General features: G+C 34.2%; 2 protein-coding genes across 3 annotated transcripts; one reads left to right on the forward strand and one right to left on the reverse strand.

Moving 5' to 3' along the window:
• The first annotated feature begins 2,888 nt into the window (after nucleotides 1-2,888).
• Nucleotides 2,889-5,492, forward strand: LOC110600374 (UDP-arabinopyranose mutase 1). Its single transcript, XM_021737218.2, has 4 exons — nucleotides 2,889-3,400; nucleotides 3,712-3,962; nucleotides 4,328-4,496; nucleotides 4,892-5,492. Exons 1-4 carry the CDS (start codon nucleotides 3,077-3,079, stop codon nucleotides 5,234-5,236), a joined length of 1,089 nt encoding a protein of 362 aa, XP_021592910.2. The 5' UTR covers nucleotides 2,889-3,076; the 3' UTR covers nucleotides 5,237-5,492.
• A 5,584-nt stretch (nucleotides 5,493-11,076) lies between these two features.
• Nucleotides 11,077-15,453, reverse strand: LOC110599814 (SUMO-activating enzyme subunit 1B-1). 2 transcript variants are annotated; one of them, XM_043950762.1, is made up of 11 exons: nucleotides 15,296-15,453; nucleotides 15,038-15,172; nucleotides 14,850-14,901; nucleotides 14,267-14,462; nucleotides 14,013-14,092; nucleotides 13,768-13,884; nucleotides 13,106-13,171; nucleotides 12,355-12,421; nucleotides 11,839-11,942; nucleotides 11,653-11,757; nucleotides 11,077-11,554 (listed from the first exon to the last, which is right to left on the reverse strand). In XM_043950762.1, the coding sequence occupies exons 2-11, from the start codon at nucleotides 15,118-15,120 to the stop codon at nucleotides 11,444-11,446; spliced, it is 981 nt and encodes a 326-aa protein (XP_043806697.1). In that variant the 5' UTR covers nucleotides 15,121-15,172; nucleotides 15,296-15,453; the 3' UTR covers nucleotides 11,077-11,443. The 2 variants fall into 2 exon arrangements, with proteins under 2 accessions (XP_043806697.1, XP_043806698.1); XM_043950763.1 differs by lacking the exons at nucleotides 15,038-15,172; nucleotides 15,296-15,453 and having other exon boundaries at nucleotides 14,763-14,897.
• Between the last annotated feature and the right edge of the window lie 2,035 nt (nucleotides 15,454-17,488).

Genomic DNA, 17,488 nt, shown 5'->3' on the forward strand with positions numbered 1-17,488 from the left:
TTGACAGTGACGTATTGAAAATAGGTAAAAAAAAATCCAGTGTAAATAATAATAATATTTTTGACTAAGGGACTTTGTTGGCTGTGATTCATGAGATAAATAGGATTTAAAATATGAAATGACTGTGATTTGACATGGCTTTTTTGGATTGCTGAGATAATGAATGGTGTTTTTGGATAATAATTAATCACTCACATTATAAGATGAGATTGTTTATATATATAAATAATTCAGAAAGCTTTAGTAATGGCCAGCTTTATTGCAGATATACATAAAAAGGAACATTCAGTACCATTATTGGAGATAAGGTTTCTCATCAATAATATTCTTTTAACATCACTGGACGTACAGATAATGATCAATCCTAGGCCTCACTGTTTTTTCCCCCTACAAGACATGCAGTTTCTTCATCATATATTAGTTGATGCATCTTAAAGTTTAAGCCTTATCAGTAAAAGTTTTCTTTAATTTCATTTGTTATTGGAACCCTTTATCAGTTTCATTAACATCAAATCGTGAATATGCAGCATATATTTTTTAAAAATAATTTAATTTCTTTTTATTCTATTTAAACAACTTTTTTGGATATCACATGATGAAAAATACGTCAAACTCCACCGAGGGGAAAAAGATAAAAATATATGTTGTACAAATTGCAATTATTGATTAATTGCGTATCAATTTGAGAGAAGAAACCTTATGGACACTAAAAGATAAGCAAATGAAAGCAAGAACATTGAATAACAACAGTTTAGCCATGCGGCACCCAGCCAAAGAACAAACACAAAGCTGACAAATAGGCTATATTTAAGCAGGGAACCTCATGTTAATAAGGAATAGAACACTCCTAATTATAAATCAAAACCTTTTCGCTAAATTAAAATTTAATTGTTTTTTAAAGTTTATAATTTAATCAAATACAATATTTTTGTACTAATTTTATATCTCTTTGGGTTTCCTTGGACTGAGCTCTTTTCATTTGTGATGCATGATTATATTGCAATTGGTGTAGCTTTTCCCAGTGCTTTTGCTTTCTAGGATTGTTTCATGTCCTTTCCTACAAGGATAAAGGATATGGCTTAGGATAAAGAGTATATATATTGAGGAAAGAGAGTATTTTCTCTAATTAAATTCCATAAAAAGAAATTAACGTTGTTAATGGCTCATAATATCTTGATGACTGGTTGCAACCAAAATTCCACATGACAAGGCAACATGTTTCCTGGAATACTCAAGGCCTTTCGGCAAATAAGACCATAGATTACATATCTGTGAATATGCTGAGATTAAAGTCTCACCCACTTCGTATGCCTCTTTACGTTAAATTACCCAACTAAAATTTTCGGATAGCTTTCATCTCCTATATAGATTTTTACCAGTGGCACTTGCACGCACATTGCGGACTCTATCGCTACACTTACTGATTCCATGGATGCTCTGAAAACTGTAATCATCTTCAAGAACACAAAAAGCATATTAATATGGGAAACGGCAAACGTTTTATGAGAGAGTTTGGGCCTCAAATCTGGGCCTAGATGCCAATATATATAAACAGAGTTAAAAGCTCGTGAGGATGTCGTCTGATTGGCCAACAACAATGATTAATTAGGTTTTAGGGTTTTGAACGCAAACAACCTTAAAGCTCTTCCTTTTCGTGAAAGATGAAACCTTTTTTTCTAATATGAGGAGAAGGAAAAAAAGAAATTTTTCATACAGAATTATAGGATTTAAGTCAGAAATTGTGAATTGGAGTTAAGGACAGGTGGTATCTGAAATTGACTTAACATTAATTTATTCTTTATATCATTTTTCATGTGATATGAGATTAATTTGAATGAAATTTTATTTATCAGGTTGACACATTCGTTGCTGTTGGACCACCTCTTGAAGTCTTCCTTGCGCATTGGAATAGATAATCTTCAGCAGCTGCCTAATAAACTATACATAAAAAAAAAAAAAAACTTATTGCTTAATTTTATTTAATGTAATAAAATTTTTTAAAATTAATAATTCAATATTTTATTTTACTTAAAATTATCGATTTTCAGTCATTATAATTTGAAAAAAAATATAAAAAAATAATTAAATTTTAAGCATATATACTTTTTATTGATAATTATCTTATTTTAATATAATAAAAAATATTATTTACAAGACTGTATCCTTATTAGAAAATTTTAACACTTTTTATTTTTAACATTTTATTTTAATAGTATCAATATATAAATAAAAAAATCAATATACTAAAATTGTTTAAAAATAATAAAATTTGAAATACTTATAAATTGAAATAAATCTTTCATTTTTTTATTTTTAATTTTTTATTATTATTATTAATATCAATAGAAATTTAAAATATATAAATTTTTTTTGCTATATATTTAATGTATTGTATATTATATTATAATGTATAAATAATTATTTTTTTAAGGTATGAATATATACATGTGTGTGTGTCAAAGATTCATAAAAATTAAAAGAAAATAAATTAAAATGTTGTAATTATAAAACTTTATTTATATAATCACATAGTAAATTACAAATTAAAAAAATTAAATATTTGGTTTGACTAATAAAACAAAATTTAAATGTTAAAAATAATCATTCAATCAATTTAAATATAAATATATCTAACCAATTAAATTAAAAAATATATAAAAATAAAAGAAAAAATCAATATTTTTAGCAATTTCTACAATAAAAATTATAAAATAAAAAATATATATAATATGAAAATAACGTGAATTAAAAAATATATTTTTATTAAGAAATGAAGAATCTAATTAATGATGAGACTTAATTTTCCCACCCACCATGGAAAATGCCAATAGGCAGGTTGTAGAAACTGACTTGCGCAGAGAATCCATACCCACTTCATGTGAATACAGTAAATACCTCATTTATTATGTAAAAAAAAAAAAAAATTGAAAAACTCCAATTCCTTTTGATTCTTCACTCTTTCTTGGTTGCTCCGCCAAGACACGCTACCCACGCGCCGCTTCCTTATCTATAAATTCTCAATTCAAAATTTCTACCCCCCACCAACCACAATTTTCTCAATTCTCACTCTCTCACGATGGCGCAGCCAGCTTCTCATGTTTCCCCTCCATTGAAGGACGAGCTCGATATAGTCATCCCCACCATTAGGAACTTGGATTTCTTGGAGATGTGGAGGCCATTCTTCCAGCCTTACCATCTCATCATTGTCCAGGATGGAGATACCAGCAAGACAATCCGGGTTCCTGATGGCTTCGATTACGAGCTCTATAACAGGAACGATATAAATCGGGTGCTTGGACCTAAGGCCAACAGTATTTCTTATAAGGACTCCGCCTGTCGGTGCTTCGGCTTCTTGGTGTCCAAGAAGAAATACATCTTCACCATCGACGACGATTGCTTTGTAAGTCTTCTTTCTTCTCTTTCGGCCATTTTTTAATCTGTTTTGCGGCAATGAGAATCAGATTTTTTTTTCTTTGATATCAAAAGTCAAACAGTTACTATTCCTCCTTATACTTTACTCGTTGGAAGAATTATTAGGTGTAAATGGGTATATATACACCATCGCCTTGATATTCATAATTTTGTGAGTGGCCTAGAAAGTGAATTTTCCTTTGTGACTGTGGGACCATATGTAGGACCCACGTGTCTGATTTGGACAAAAACACTGTCGTATTGGCTATTTCTGTCTTATTATTTTGTTGTCCGAAATAGGTTGCCAAGGATCCAAGTGGAAAGGAGATAAATGCGCTGTCACAGCACGTTCAGAACCTGCTTACACCATCGACACCCTTCTTCTTCAACACCCTGTATGATCCGTACAGAGAAGGGGCAGATTTTGTGAGAGGTTACCCATTTAGCCTGCGTGGAGGAGTGCCCACTGCCATCTCCCATGGCCTTTGGCTCAACATCCCTGACTATGACGCTCCTACTCAGCTCGTCAAGCCTCTTGAACGTAACACCAGGTTCTCCTCTTACTTCTTTTCTTTAATCATTCCACTCTCATATCGTGCATATGATGAAGTTTGAGTATATATTATGCATCGAAGATAGCTTCTTTATGGTTATATGCGTAGTTGAAGCTTCTGGTGTGGAAATCTAAGGCAATTAAGGAAGATAGGAGCCATGACTTTTTTTTTGTTTGGGGGGGACGAGGGGGAGGGGAACTGGTTGCACTCGCTCTCCGTTACCCTGCCCGATATAGTTAAACTAACGTTACTCGGATGATTATCATAGTTAAACTAAAATTTTAAGTAAATGGAGTGAAGTCTTTCTTGCTGAGATTATCATACATGTTAGTCAAGCTGTAGATTGATTTTAGCTCACACAGATATGTGGATGCTGTTCTGACAATCCCAAAGGGCACCCTGTTCCCAATGTGTGGAATGAACCTTGCTTTTAACCGAGAGCTGATTGGCCCTGCTATGTACTTTGGACTAATGGGAGATGGTCAGCCCATTGGCAGATATGATGATATGTGGGCTGGCTGGTGTGTTAAGGTAAATTCTCTTGAATCACTCTCCATCTAATAACTATTGGCGAATGCAAAGTCTTTTTTGCTGATATAGTTTCATTGTTGATTCATTGAGGATGTGATCAGAAGACTTCAACTGCCAAAAAATGAAATTGATGTTTGTCCTTGTTCATATATATAATTATATATAGATTGACGTTTACATCTTTGTCAGAGTCTAAGGGACCAAATTGGTTGTACGAAGTCCTGAGTGTTTTCTGAGTACCTTCAATCCTGACAAATCATAGATCTCTTTTTTGGGAGTTGGTGATCCGCAATAAAATATGCTAGATATGTTTCTTGTGCTTGTTACGACCGAATTAGCTTTCTCAGCACCTCCATGATGTAACCTCTGTAATGCTTGTTGGATGTGGATTTCAGGTAATCTGTGACCATCTGGGTCTTGGAGTGAAAACAGGGCTGCCATACATTTGGCACAGCAAGGCAAGTAACCCATTTGTCAATTTAAAAAAGGAATATAAGGGCATATATTGGCAGGAAGATATCATCCCGTTCTTCCAATCCGTTGTCCTACCAAAAGAGTGCACAACTGTGGAGACATGCTACATTGAGCTTTCCAAACTGGTCAAGGAAAAGCTTGGCCCTATTGATCCTTACTTCCACAAACTTGGTGATGCCATGGTTACCTGGATTGAAGCTTGGGAGGAACTCAATTCGCCAGGACAAGGAGCTACAGCTCAGCGCAATGGCACCGTGAAAGAATGAGCCCTCTTTTTTCCCTAATGGACACATCTTATCTTGGCCATACCAATTGGAAGAGATTACCTTTACGATGTAATCTTTGGCGTTTTACCTTCTTATGTATGCTGAGTTTTTTGTTCTGTTTTTGTTTCATGTTGAGTTTGATAGTGTCATTTCTTTGTCCGTTATGGTTTCTCTTTGAACTAGATATACTAAATCAAGGGCTGTAATTTTACAACAGATCGAATTCAATATGTAGTTTACATGACTGCTTTTCCTTCGTGGCCAGTGTTTTCAATAGAGTTTGAATATGGAACGACTTCAAATTTGTACTTGTTACTTGATTGAGGTTAGCTGTTTGTTTTTGCTTTCTTTTTTTTCTAATGAATGATATATTTGTGAACAAATATAAGAATTTATTTTGCTATGAATATGTAGTATATGCTACAATGGAAAGAAAGAAAGAAAAAAAGAAGGCCCTAGGCATCAAGAACCTAACAGCTAGCCAAGTCTGTTGCCAGGAATTAACTAATCAATGTTTAGAAGTCGAAAGATGTAGCTCTCGGATTTCGAGTTGATAAATTTGTGACTTTTGCGGATTAAAAAAAATGGCAACCTTTTGAATTCCAAATAAAATTTGTTTTCAAATTTAAGACCTATTCTGAAATTATTCTTTTTTTTACTTTTAACTAATAAAGGAAATTATTTAAATAGTTAATATTTAGTTAGTTTTGGATTAATTTAATGATTTAATGAAAATTTTTTCTGTTCTTTTTTATGGTGTCCATTAAAGGGAAGTTTATTGAATGTCAGAATTATTTTCATGAACATTAATAGCTTTAAATAGAAAGATTTTCTAAAAGAAAAATATATTTATAGAGAAACAATACAAACTCGGACAGCCACTGTTCTATTCCTCTCAAAACTAAACGGCTATTAGATGGAATAGCGAACGTTCACTGTTTTCTGGAGCTTTTGGGCATAGCTCCTCCAAGAACTCGCCGTTTCTAACAACGTTGCTCTCACGTGATCAGACAAAAAAAGAAGCGACCAAAGGTACTACCTGTGTCGTACACTTACTATTCGGTAAAAAAACCGTTAAAAGTGTTATATTATTTAGTGTTTATGATTTGAATTAATTTATTAGTTGATTTTTTAATTTTATAAAATAATTATTAATTAATCTTTCTTTATTTATCTTTTAAAATATTTTTTAAATGTTTAACGATTAAAATTAATGAATTTTTTTAAAATTTTATAATGTATTTTTTAAAATTATTAGAAAAAATTATATGGTTCTTGATTCTTAGCTGCTGAAACGTTCTCTTGGTTATTTTATTTTTTTCATTGTTTGAGGTATGCATATTTCTTGGAATGGATCATTCAGTGCTATTACTGCTTGCTTTTTATTATTTTGATCTCTTTATTGGTTAATCTATCAAGAGGAGAGAGTTCTTTATATGCATATATGGGTGATCTGAAAGGGAGACACAGATTTTATTCACAAACTTTTCTCCTCAGCAAATCTTTTTTTCTGACAGTTGCTCGGTTTTCCTGAAGCAGCCTGCATATAACAAAGGATTGCTATAATTTGAAAATATAGCAAAGATTAAGACAAATTAATTGATAATCACACACCAATGATCATTACACAGCATTAACTTTGAACTTCTCTTGGGTCAAGAAAGTTTTGTTTCTCTTACCTTTCAAAGTCTGAAGTTGTGCAGTCCTGACCTTGGTGCATATAAAACTGAGAAGTCTATTTTGTTGACAGTTCCACTGCCAGACCACTGTAATCCAATCTCTTGATCATAACTGAGATTCCTCTTCCTGACAATGTTTCTGAAAGGTTGAAGAGAATAAGCAAATTTTTCCATCATCTCCTTCAATTCATCTGTAGAGTTCTCCAATGTTTTTCTATCAGAAGAAGCAGAAATTTCATTTTGCTGCCTTGCATCAGGTAATGGTTCAAACCAGAAAGCCTCTTTCTTTGCCAAATTTAGCTTGTAAGTTTCATGAGTATCAACGTCATAAATTGATACTTCAATAGGGTACCACAATTCCAAAGCTTTACGGCTATCTGCAGGCATGTTCTGCAAAATGTGATCCTGAAATTCCCTTGAAGACGAAATCTTAAGGCTGTCCCAACGCATACTGTCTGGTGTAAGCTTTATTCTGAATGGCCAAAGGTGACTGCAATCAGCAACACTGCTGCACCCATTCTTACTCTTGTTGCAGTTGCTGCCTTCTCCTGCAGCGTTTGGATCGTTCAGTTCATTCTTCATGCTCAAGATAAATTGGAAGCAAAGACATGGGGAGGTGTCCAAAGAACAAAACTAATCCATGCTTTATACTCTACATTGAAGTTTGCTACTTCTTGTTTCCTACCAGCAGCTTCTCCCCCAAAGTGTTCCTTTACATCTAATATTCTTTCTTTCCAGATTAACATCTTAGCTGTCATATTTTTCCTTTTCTCTCAGTTTTTACCATATGAGCTTATTTCATAGAGTGCATTGCCATATCTCACACCAAAACAGCTATAAAATTCGTAGTTATCAGAGGAAACAGAAAGTGCTTAGGTTGAAACAAATCCACTGAGCTCCATGACAAAGGATGTAATGGAGAAGATCTGTATTAACTACTAAAAATGTATCATTCAGGCTTTTCATGCATGAAAAGCCCTGGCTAAATTTACTTCCTTGCTAATAAGAACTTGATTTGAATTGATTATCTAATGTTTTCTTGCATTCAGTATTCAAGGTTTGATAATCTACAGAATTTGCTTCTGTCACGTGGTAATCCTTTTGTTTATCCCAGAAAGAATAGTTTTAGCTTCTTTCAGTTTTTATGGCCTGAACACATGTTTCATGCTTGATTTTTCACATGTAAACAGATAATCTAACACTGTAACTTTGAAATGATTAAGCTGTATTTATCTTTTGTTTAATTGCCAGAAGACCTGTTGGTCCACAGCCATCCCCTCCTGCTCCTTTTGTCATATTTTCCACACCCCTTGTAGAAATCAGATCACTTCTGCCAACCATGGAGTATGGGCTTTAATTAATTAGAAGAAGAAGGAAACTGCCAGCTGCAAAGATCATTAAGCATCCATTGCCTTTTTGAAAAATAGATAAATAAATAATAAAGGGATGGAGGTTCAAAGGTTAACTATAGAATATAGCAGTTTTTTCTCCAATGAGAAATCACACAAGTGCAAAAGCTGTCCAGCTTAATTTCCTATTATAGTTAGTTTTGATTAATCCCTAAACTCCATGATTAGATATTGATTCATTGAATATTATCAACGACAACAACAAGAGGTGGCAATCCTAGCATATTATCTTTACCATAAAAAGCACTAGACCTTCGCAGCATCAATTTCTCTCCTGTAAGTGAAAATGGGATCCGCCTACCTTTTTCCTTCAACTTGTTTCGTTCTATAATTACATAGACAAAGATGCTAATTTTTTTTTTAAAAAAAATTAATTGAAATGGAGAAACATAAGATATTTCTCCCAGCAGGTTCAGTAGGACCATCCACTTTCTCATAATTACAAATGCAAATGGCAAATTCCGGAAACCGATTTAGTGGTAAAGTGGAAAGTGGGTATGTCAGAAAAAACTAGCATTCAACTTTTGGGTGATCAACATCAGGGTTGAAGCTCCAACAGTGAAACTGGAAAGGTTGAAGAGAGACGACGATCCACGTTAGGTGTCTTGCTGGTTCACTGTGGATTGAAATTCAGATACTTATATTATATTGTTCATACATAGATATGCATATATATGGCAAAACTTAAAACGTTCGATCAACAAGAAAAAGAAAATTTCGTACAGAATATGCATAGATGACAGATCAGTAAATTAACCTCTCTCCGATATAGGAATCAATCTGAACAGAACAAAGAGAGATCAAGTTGGGACTAGAATCACCTCTTTTACTTTCCCATTACCGCTAAGCCTCTTCATTGAGATGATACAAATTGCACACAGAATTAAAATAATTGCAAGCCAACCCTTGGCTTTCGTCAATCTATTGCTGTATCCAGCAACAATATTTACACCTTTCTTCTCAGTTGCCACAGCCTCGTCGATACAGTCGTCACAGATATAAGAAGTTGACGATGAATAAGAACAAGACCCATAGTGACAAAGGACAGGGTACAACTCTTCTTCTTTGCTTTCAACATTTTCTTTCTCGTCATCCGAATTGTAGGAGAACATTGACATTTCTTCAAAACCATTCCAATTATCGGATATTATGTCCTGTTTCCCTCCAGAACCCACCTCACTTGCACCCTCCTCCTCCTCAAATAGACGTCTTCCCTTCAGTTTACCACTCTCAATGGCTGCTTTTCTGTCTCTCAGTATCTCTTCAACTGCCAAATCATTATATCTTACCTTCCATGCTCCGCCACCGTCTAAGGGAGACCTCCTGTGTTGAAGTGAAGACATGAGGTTTCTTGGAGAGTTGTCTAGGAGATGAAGCTCTTTAAACATGACTCTTGAATCTGTTGATGATCTGCACAAGGTTCTTGGTTTTAAATGTTTTATGGAGTCCCATTGTTGTTGCAAATGCTGGAACTGCTGGTGTAGTTTTTCTTCTGTTTCTTTGCCTCGTTCACTTGGTCTTCCCATGGTGGGGTCTTTATCTATGATGACTTGGGGATGGTGGAATTTTATTTTTTTGGGAACTAATAATGAGATTAGTGGGTTTTGATTTGAAACTGATTCACCGAATTGGATTATATAGCGGGATAACAACTACCCACGTTCTAATTTAGAAATTTTGAATTTCAGTATGGAGCTTCTGAAGCAGATACGATAAGAAGCCAACTTGACGTCATGGAAGAAAAATCTGTGCCATTAATTTCTAATCTCTACGGTCTTCAGAGAAATTGTAGAATGCAATGTATAATATATTACATTTGCATTTTATATAACCAACTATTAGAATATGTTCATTGTATATACAAAATTTTCCTGGTGGCGTCGGATTACTTGGTTTAAATGTCTTGCCCTCGGATGGACCTGCACAACTCCATCAATTTCATTTCCAATTTGGTTCCTAGTATCCGATTTGCTCTTTTCTCCCCTGTTTTTTTGGATCTTCGTTTGCAGCTTTCCCTGCTTATTGCCATCATGAACGGGTTCTGGTTCCTTCAGGATCAAGCACATAACAAAATATGATTCGATTGTGTCCTAAACCTAAACCTAAACGAGCATACTCTTAACTGGTTCATGATTGTCATTATTTGAAATTTAGGGTTCATGAAATAGTTACACTTCACCACAGCAACGTGTTGTATGAAGCCACTAATTATTAAGGAGATAAAGTCATCCACATAAATTGCATGGGATGTTAGTAAAAAAAGAGACCACCGGACACCTCTTTCCCTACCTCTCATAATTTACCAGCCAAACTGATGCATTATCATTATCATTATCCCCCACCTTTCATGTTTCATCGTCGAAAGAGAAGTTTCAACGCGCCTGCATCACTCTTCTAATTAAGGAACATCCTTGATATAAACTCTTTTTCTATTATTATTGTTTCATATTTGGCTAAGAGAAAAATAAGGAGAAACGAAAATTTCGAAAGGACAATATTTTTATATCTCACTCTTACTTTTATCCCCAAATTAAAAGTAGAAAAAAAAAATTAAAATTATCTGTGTTTTTGATATTTACAATAAAATTATAGTTTTATCGTTTGAACAATTACTTTCAACAAAAAGCTACCATCACTCATAATCATTATTTTCCTTCTTCCAAACATAATGTCTGGCCTAAGGCTATCAAGTATACAACATGGGCGTGGCAATAATCCGGCTATTACGTGTTTTCGCAGGACAATCGACTCATCAATAGACACTTCTCAGCTCTGTTATTAAAACAAGACGGACAAGCATTTAAGTCTATGTTCTCTTGGAAGAGCCTTCTGTTCCAGACACTAACATGGAATTTGCCATGCAATCATAGCTTAGCCAGCATGAACATGATCAATAAAAATAAAAGCTCCAACGATTTGAGAGCCATAAGTTAAAGGTTCATCAGCGATGATCTAATGTACAGAACAACAAAAACCTGCGGAAAAATCAGTCAATGAACTATCACTAGACTTCCGCTTCCATCAAAGTATCCTACCATTTGATCAGTATCTCCTACATGGATGATATCAGCAATGGGTCTGTTCCTCCACAACCAAATTTACAAACAAGATGCTCAATTTCACAGGTTAGGAGAAGATATGTCCTCTATCACCCCTTTCCCATCCATAGCATCAAAGAAGAAAAAATTCTTGAGCGGATCACCTTTGCCTGATATTGCTTTGATGACCTCCTAAAGGATTTAATGTCGAACATATAAATTTAGGTATTTAAAGTTTATTTTTTAAAAAAAGAAATGAATAATTTCATTGAAATTAATGGAAATGAAACCTGTCCAAGAATCCCTCCAACGATGGCACAAACTGGAGGGAATTCTCTTCTACCCATCACCAATCTTTCCAGGAGGGCATTAGGAATATGAGATTCATTCAGCGACTGAAAGGCATTGACATAGCACTAGCATAAGAAGATGCACCGAGAATATCAACTCAAAATCACCAATTTCTAGGAACGCACCTGTGCCTCACAAATTTCCTTTTTCAGCTTGAGAACAGCAGGAAGGTCTTCAATAGAAATTTCTCCAGGATTTCGTCCCTCAGACTCTTCAAACCTTTCTATGACTGCAAAAATAGAGGATAAAGTAGATTTGGTATCAATAGAAATGAAACCACCACTAGCAAATTTATTAAAAACCCAGTCTCATGGAGCAGAAACATCACAAAGAGAATTTTAATTAAGAGATGGCTAAAACACCATCTTTACATACGTCCCACATCAATCAAAAACCCATTTGATACCAATTGGTAATAAACTCAGTGTTATAGATAATGTATCACTCTGCTCAAAATTATCAAATACAACCTGGATGAGCAGCTCTAGATGCATTCAGTATATTAGATCATGACAGATGAGAAAAATGTCCGAGCTAACTTGCTGTCTATTCATACATTAGCTCCCTCATCCTTATTTTCCTTGCTCTTTTTCTTTTCATCTGTTTCTACAGAAAGAAAATAACGGAATAAGTGAATGCACCTCTCATGGCAAAGTAAAGCTTTGACACTCTCCTGGGAAGTGTTCTCCAAGGTACTGAAATTGATTCCTGCATCAAGTGTGTGGCTGTTAGTGAACTGGAAACCAGTACACGAATAAATATTCAAAAATTTAAAACCATTTGCTAACATCATCCATGCTTGGTATAAAGCCTAAAAGCTTGTTAGCTATAAATTGTAAATGCATGTTGTACAGTAAGGTTCATATGCAGTCCAGATAATGGTGAACAAATCACTTGTGCATGAAAATTAAAATGGTCACAGAATTTACGAGTACAATAATAAAGAAAATTATGAAAAATATAGTTGATTTTCATGGTTAGCAATTTGGGAGGTTCTTTCCATTTTCCAATTGCTGTCATTTTAATAAACATAAAAACCAACAGTATTACTCTTTTGAAGATGATATACGTTAGTCTGATCCACATCTGCATCAAATCTAAACTAAGAGAAGCACCTGGTGGATTATCAACAGAATTGACATAGAATCAATTGAATCTTTAACACTAATGTGAAACATTTACTTCTAATTCATCTCTAAAATTAGTTATTTTACCAAATCCAGTGCATATTTGTACACTTTATGGCTTTACCAGATCTTTTCAAAGGTTCCTTTGCATTGGAATTAGACAGACAGCAGAAGATTGGATCCCACAATTATAGTTTGGTAAATAGCACAACTAAACATTAAAACACGGAACTCACTTTATAAAACTTCAAGATTTTGGTACTACCTGAAAACTTGGGTATTGCAATTCACATTCAACAGTTGTGGGTTGATTGTTCTCATCAAGCTTTTTCTGTAAATAATGACAAATTGTTAAAGTTAGCACCTTTGTTGAAGATGCTTAAAAGCCATAACTCTGCGCCAAATATCAGCTGTAACTTTATAAGATACAGGCCCATGGATGAGCTGTGAAGCAGATCATACCAGGACCAGGCGAAGGCCAAGCCCAAAAAACACATAGAAATAGCATATATCTGCAAAACGAAGCTAAAAAAGGTTTTCTAGATGGGAGCCCAGTCATTCTCTAGAAACATAGTAATGGTCAGGTTCCCCCAAAACCAAACAAGCAATCCACTAATTCCCAAATCTCCGCAATCTGAAATGATTGTAGCATACAACACCAGGTAGATGTCAATTATACCACATATCAGTGCCAACATCCTTATAATTGCACATTAAGCATACAAAGAGGAAATTGATGTTGTCAATGTAAGAAGTAAAACAAGAAATCAGTGTTCTACATTCTACAACCTACAACAGAAATGATTTGATGCTAAGTTAGTCGATTTTTAATAAACTATCTAGGACCAAAGACTTAGAAGAAAAAAAAAAGACACATAAAACAACCAAGTTTCGACATGTGAAAATATAGACAAAAAAAACTATCACCTTTGTATATATATACTTCTGCAAATCAACAAATATCTCACCACAAGAATCTCTACAGTCAACTGCATAAAATGCTACACGCTTTGATAACTTCCGGCACTTCTCATTGATCAATTTCTGCATTAAAAGCATAAAATGCAAGAAAGGAGGAGGGGGGGGGGGGTAAGTACTTGAAACATGCAAAACAAATTACAAACAAACTGTTATTACACCTTAAGCATATGTTAAGAAAAAGATGCTAGTACTTTGGTCGCGAGGGTGCAACAACTGACAATGACGACATCAAACTTGTCGAAGAAGTCTCCACCAAAGCTTGACAGATCACCTGTAATTTGGACAATTATACTGTTTTAAATTAGTTGCATATATTCTGAACTTAGCAAACAAGGGCATTTCTGGTAACCATGCTAAAAAGTTCAAATAGCTTTTAAACAATAATGCTACGAAAACAAGGTTGAGATAGACATGTTTCAAATGCAAAAGCACAGAAGGGCCAAACCTTTCTCAACTGAAACACGAACCATTGGGTTGAATTCTTTCAGAGAATTGCAACAAAGCTCAGCAAGTGTTTTCTCAGCACATAAATTCTCATCAGGCAGTATCAAAAAGTTCGAAGATAGTGCATCTTCAGTCACAGCCCGGTCATCCATCAATGTCAAACTACCAACCCCCGCTAATACAATGTTCTTGCAAAACTACCCACAGAAAGATCGTCAAGTTCAAAAGGCATACGTATCCAAAATCGAAAAAAAAAAAGGTGTTTTCTAGCAGAATAGTACGTTATGAGTAAATGAGTAAATTATCAGAAGATTGCCTGAGGCTTAACCTATAAGTACTCTTCTTCTTATATTTTCAAATTAAGAGCGACTAAAGTGTTTTTGAAATATAATGATCTTGGAATTGAAGTGATAATGAAAAGTTCATGTTTTATAAACAAAATGCTAAATTTTTGGGGAGTGGGGTTGGCAGTGGTGGTGGAGGATTTAGCAATTCACCCATAATTTATCGACAGATTAATATGAACAACATGCCAAATAATATCAACCATATTTGCATGAAAAATTCTGCGCTTGAAAACAAACCTCGGCAACTGTCCCTTTCATCCCATAGACTAATATGTGAGATTTGCTCAATCTAACAAAAAAAAAAAAGGGAATTCAATGTGCTTATCAATAAGTCAATCCAGCAAAGTAAACAAATAAATAAGAGCGCTCCGAATTATGAAACTTGAAGTGAAGATGAAAAATCAAAACAAAGACAGAGAGAATACCTTCGTTGAGCATCAGCACCCCAAACCCTAATTTGGCGGTCGTACAATGCAGTCTCCTGCTCGGTTAACTCCTCCCCGTCCATAAGTGACCACAACCTAATCCCCAGATTTTAAACAGTCCGACTCTAAATTCCCCTGTAATATGCGGGAAAATGCTAAGTATGATGATGCCACGGTGATATGGGGTTTTCGGAAAGAAATAAATTAGAAACCTAAACAAATAAAACACAAGTAAAGTGAAGCGTAGGGACAGGGTACCTTGAGCGTAGTTCGAGTTCAGCAGCTTCAAGTGCAAAGAAGCAACCTTGAGCAAATGATTCTTATTTGGCTAAATTTATTCAAAAACATCACATTTCATCTTTCAATTCGATTTTGCCCTAAACTATAAAGATTTAAAATTGTGAGTTGAGCTTGTCCAAAATCAATAAATTTAAATAAAAAATAAATTTTAGCGAAAATTGGACTTTTTAACATATTTATTTTATTTTGAAAAAAAATATATAAAAATGTACAATAAAAGATTATCGTTTTTCACTTCAAAATTTATATTTTATTTTAAAATTTATAATTTAATTATATATTAAAATAATATTTTATAATATTATATTATTAATAAATAACTATAGTTTTTATATTTTATATTAATATAAAATTCACATTATAAAATATTATTTCGATATAAAATTAAAAATATAAATTTTAAAATAAATCATAAAATCCCCAAATTAAAAAACCCTAAAACTACATATACTGTTTGGTATCTTTCTTTAATTTTCTCGCATCTCCTATTTTAACCCAGGAATGAATATGAAGATGTGCCCACGTGATAGTATAAGTACTTGACCCATCAAAACCGGGTCAATGTTCGGATCCATGGGTTTGGGCCTCTAAAGTTGTTCCTATACATCAAAACCGGGTCAACGTTCGGAATGAATTTGAAATATTGCACAATAGATGAGTCGATAGTAATAAGTTATAATGTATTAGTTTGATGTATAGAATATTACAATCATAAAAGTAAATTAAAGATGCATAGATACTTATTTGGTAATGGAAACCAAAATCCTTTCAGTTTCAGTGAGGATCTTTGCTTTTATTATGCTCTCTTCCCTCTAGAACGCCAGAGTTTCTAGGCCTTTGTATTGGGTTTTTAATGTTTATATCTTTTATTTTTAGCTCTGGCCATTTGCAATAGTAAAATTTCTATTTTTCAATAAAAAAATAAGACTACAACCAAAAAATTAATGTAGACTAACTATATTCAAAATTTTAATTTAAGCAAATATATCATATGGAAAACCTCTGCACCAACCATCTAATTATAATAAAAACGTAAAAAAATGCATATCAAAGGAGTTCTTCAGTCTTCTAAGATATTATAAAACTAAAAATATATATATATTAAAAATCACATAATGAATTAAAATTTGTTCCAATAAATATACTTTTTGTTAGTGGGAATAATCATAGATCTCATAGGCATCAATGGAATGAACACGTGATTTTTGCGTGACTGCCCAACGTGAATATGCTACAAAAATCCTGGGAAAGGAAAGATGATTCATGTTTTTCAGGACGTTTGGTAATCTATCAATTATGTTCCGCCTAATAATTAACAAAGACAACGTCGTTCTCGTCATTTATTATGAAATTTAATTAGTATTTAGAGAGAAAAATTTTTCAGTGTTTCTTTTTTAATGCGAAGAGTTTGTTTTACTATCTACTCAAAAAAAATATAATAATCAAAGTTTATTTAAGCATGAATGAAAATAAAATAATGGATTTCCGAAAGATGGACTTTTTTATTTGATCTAAAAATTTTAACTAATTAATATAATTAAATCAATAAATTTATTTCTCATTTTCACATTATTCTATCTAATGATCGTTGGGCTTCCTCTACCCTGGGCAAGACCGGGTCCAAGAGCAGAACAATGGCCCAAAATCCAGCCCTCTTTAGGCTGACTAACTCAGCATCTCAGGCCTCGACCCAGACATACCAGGCCGGATGGATTACCCGCGAGCCCAGACCCAGCAGGAAGAAGTCCAGTTCGGTGATGTGATGTGAGAGAGAGGAGCTGGTCCAGTCACTTCACAGCCCAGCCCGCACGCGTGCCGGGGGAATTAAATGGTCACCTGGCATGGAGAGGGGTCTGACACGTCCGTACGTACAGGCCTGAGTGACATGGACAAATAGCACAATAGCAGGGAGGCGGGAGACGTCAAGAGCATGTAAAAAAGGAGAGGGGATCTTCTTTAGGGGGTCATCTTCTTCCGGCTTCCTCCGGGGCTCCATATTTTTTACTTTATTTTCTCTGCAACTCTGCCCTATCTATATTACACTAGTTAATGAATCTGACTTGAACGTAGGAGGGTCTCCATCGGAGGCATCCCCGATAGCTCCATGACCATCTTTTCTTATTTTGCAGGTCCTTTCATCAAATCGAACAT

The sequence above is a fragment of the Manihot esculenta genome, chromosome 14 (genome assembly GCF_001659605.2).
Source record: "Manihot esculenta cultivar AM560-2 chromosome 14, M.esculenta_v8, whole genome shotgun sequence".
NCBI lineage: Eukaryota > Viridiplantae > Streptophyta > Magnoliopsida > Malpighiales > Euphorbiaceae > Manihot > Manihot esculenta.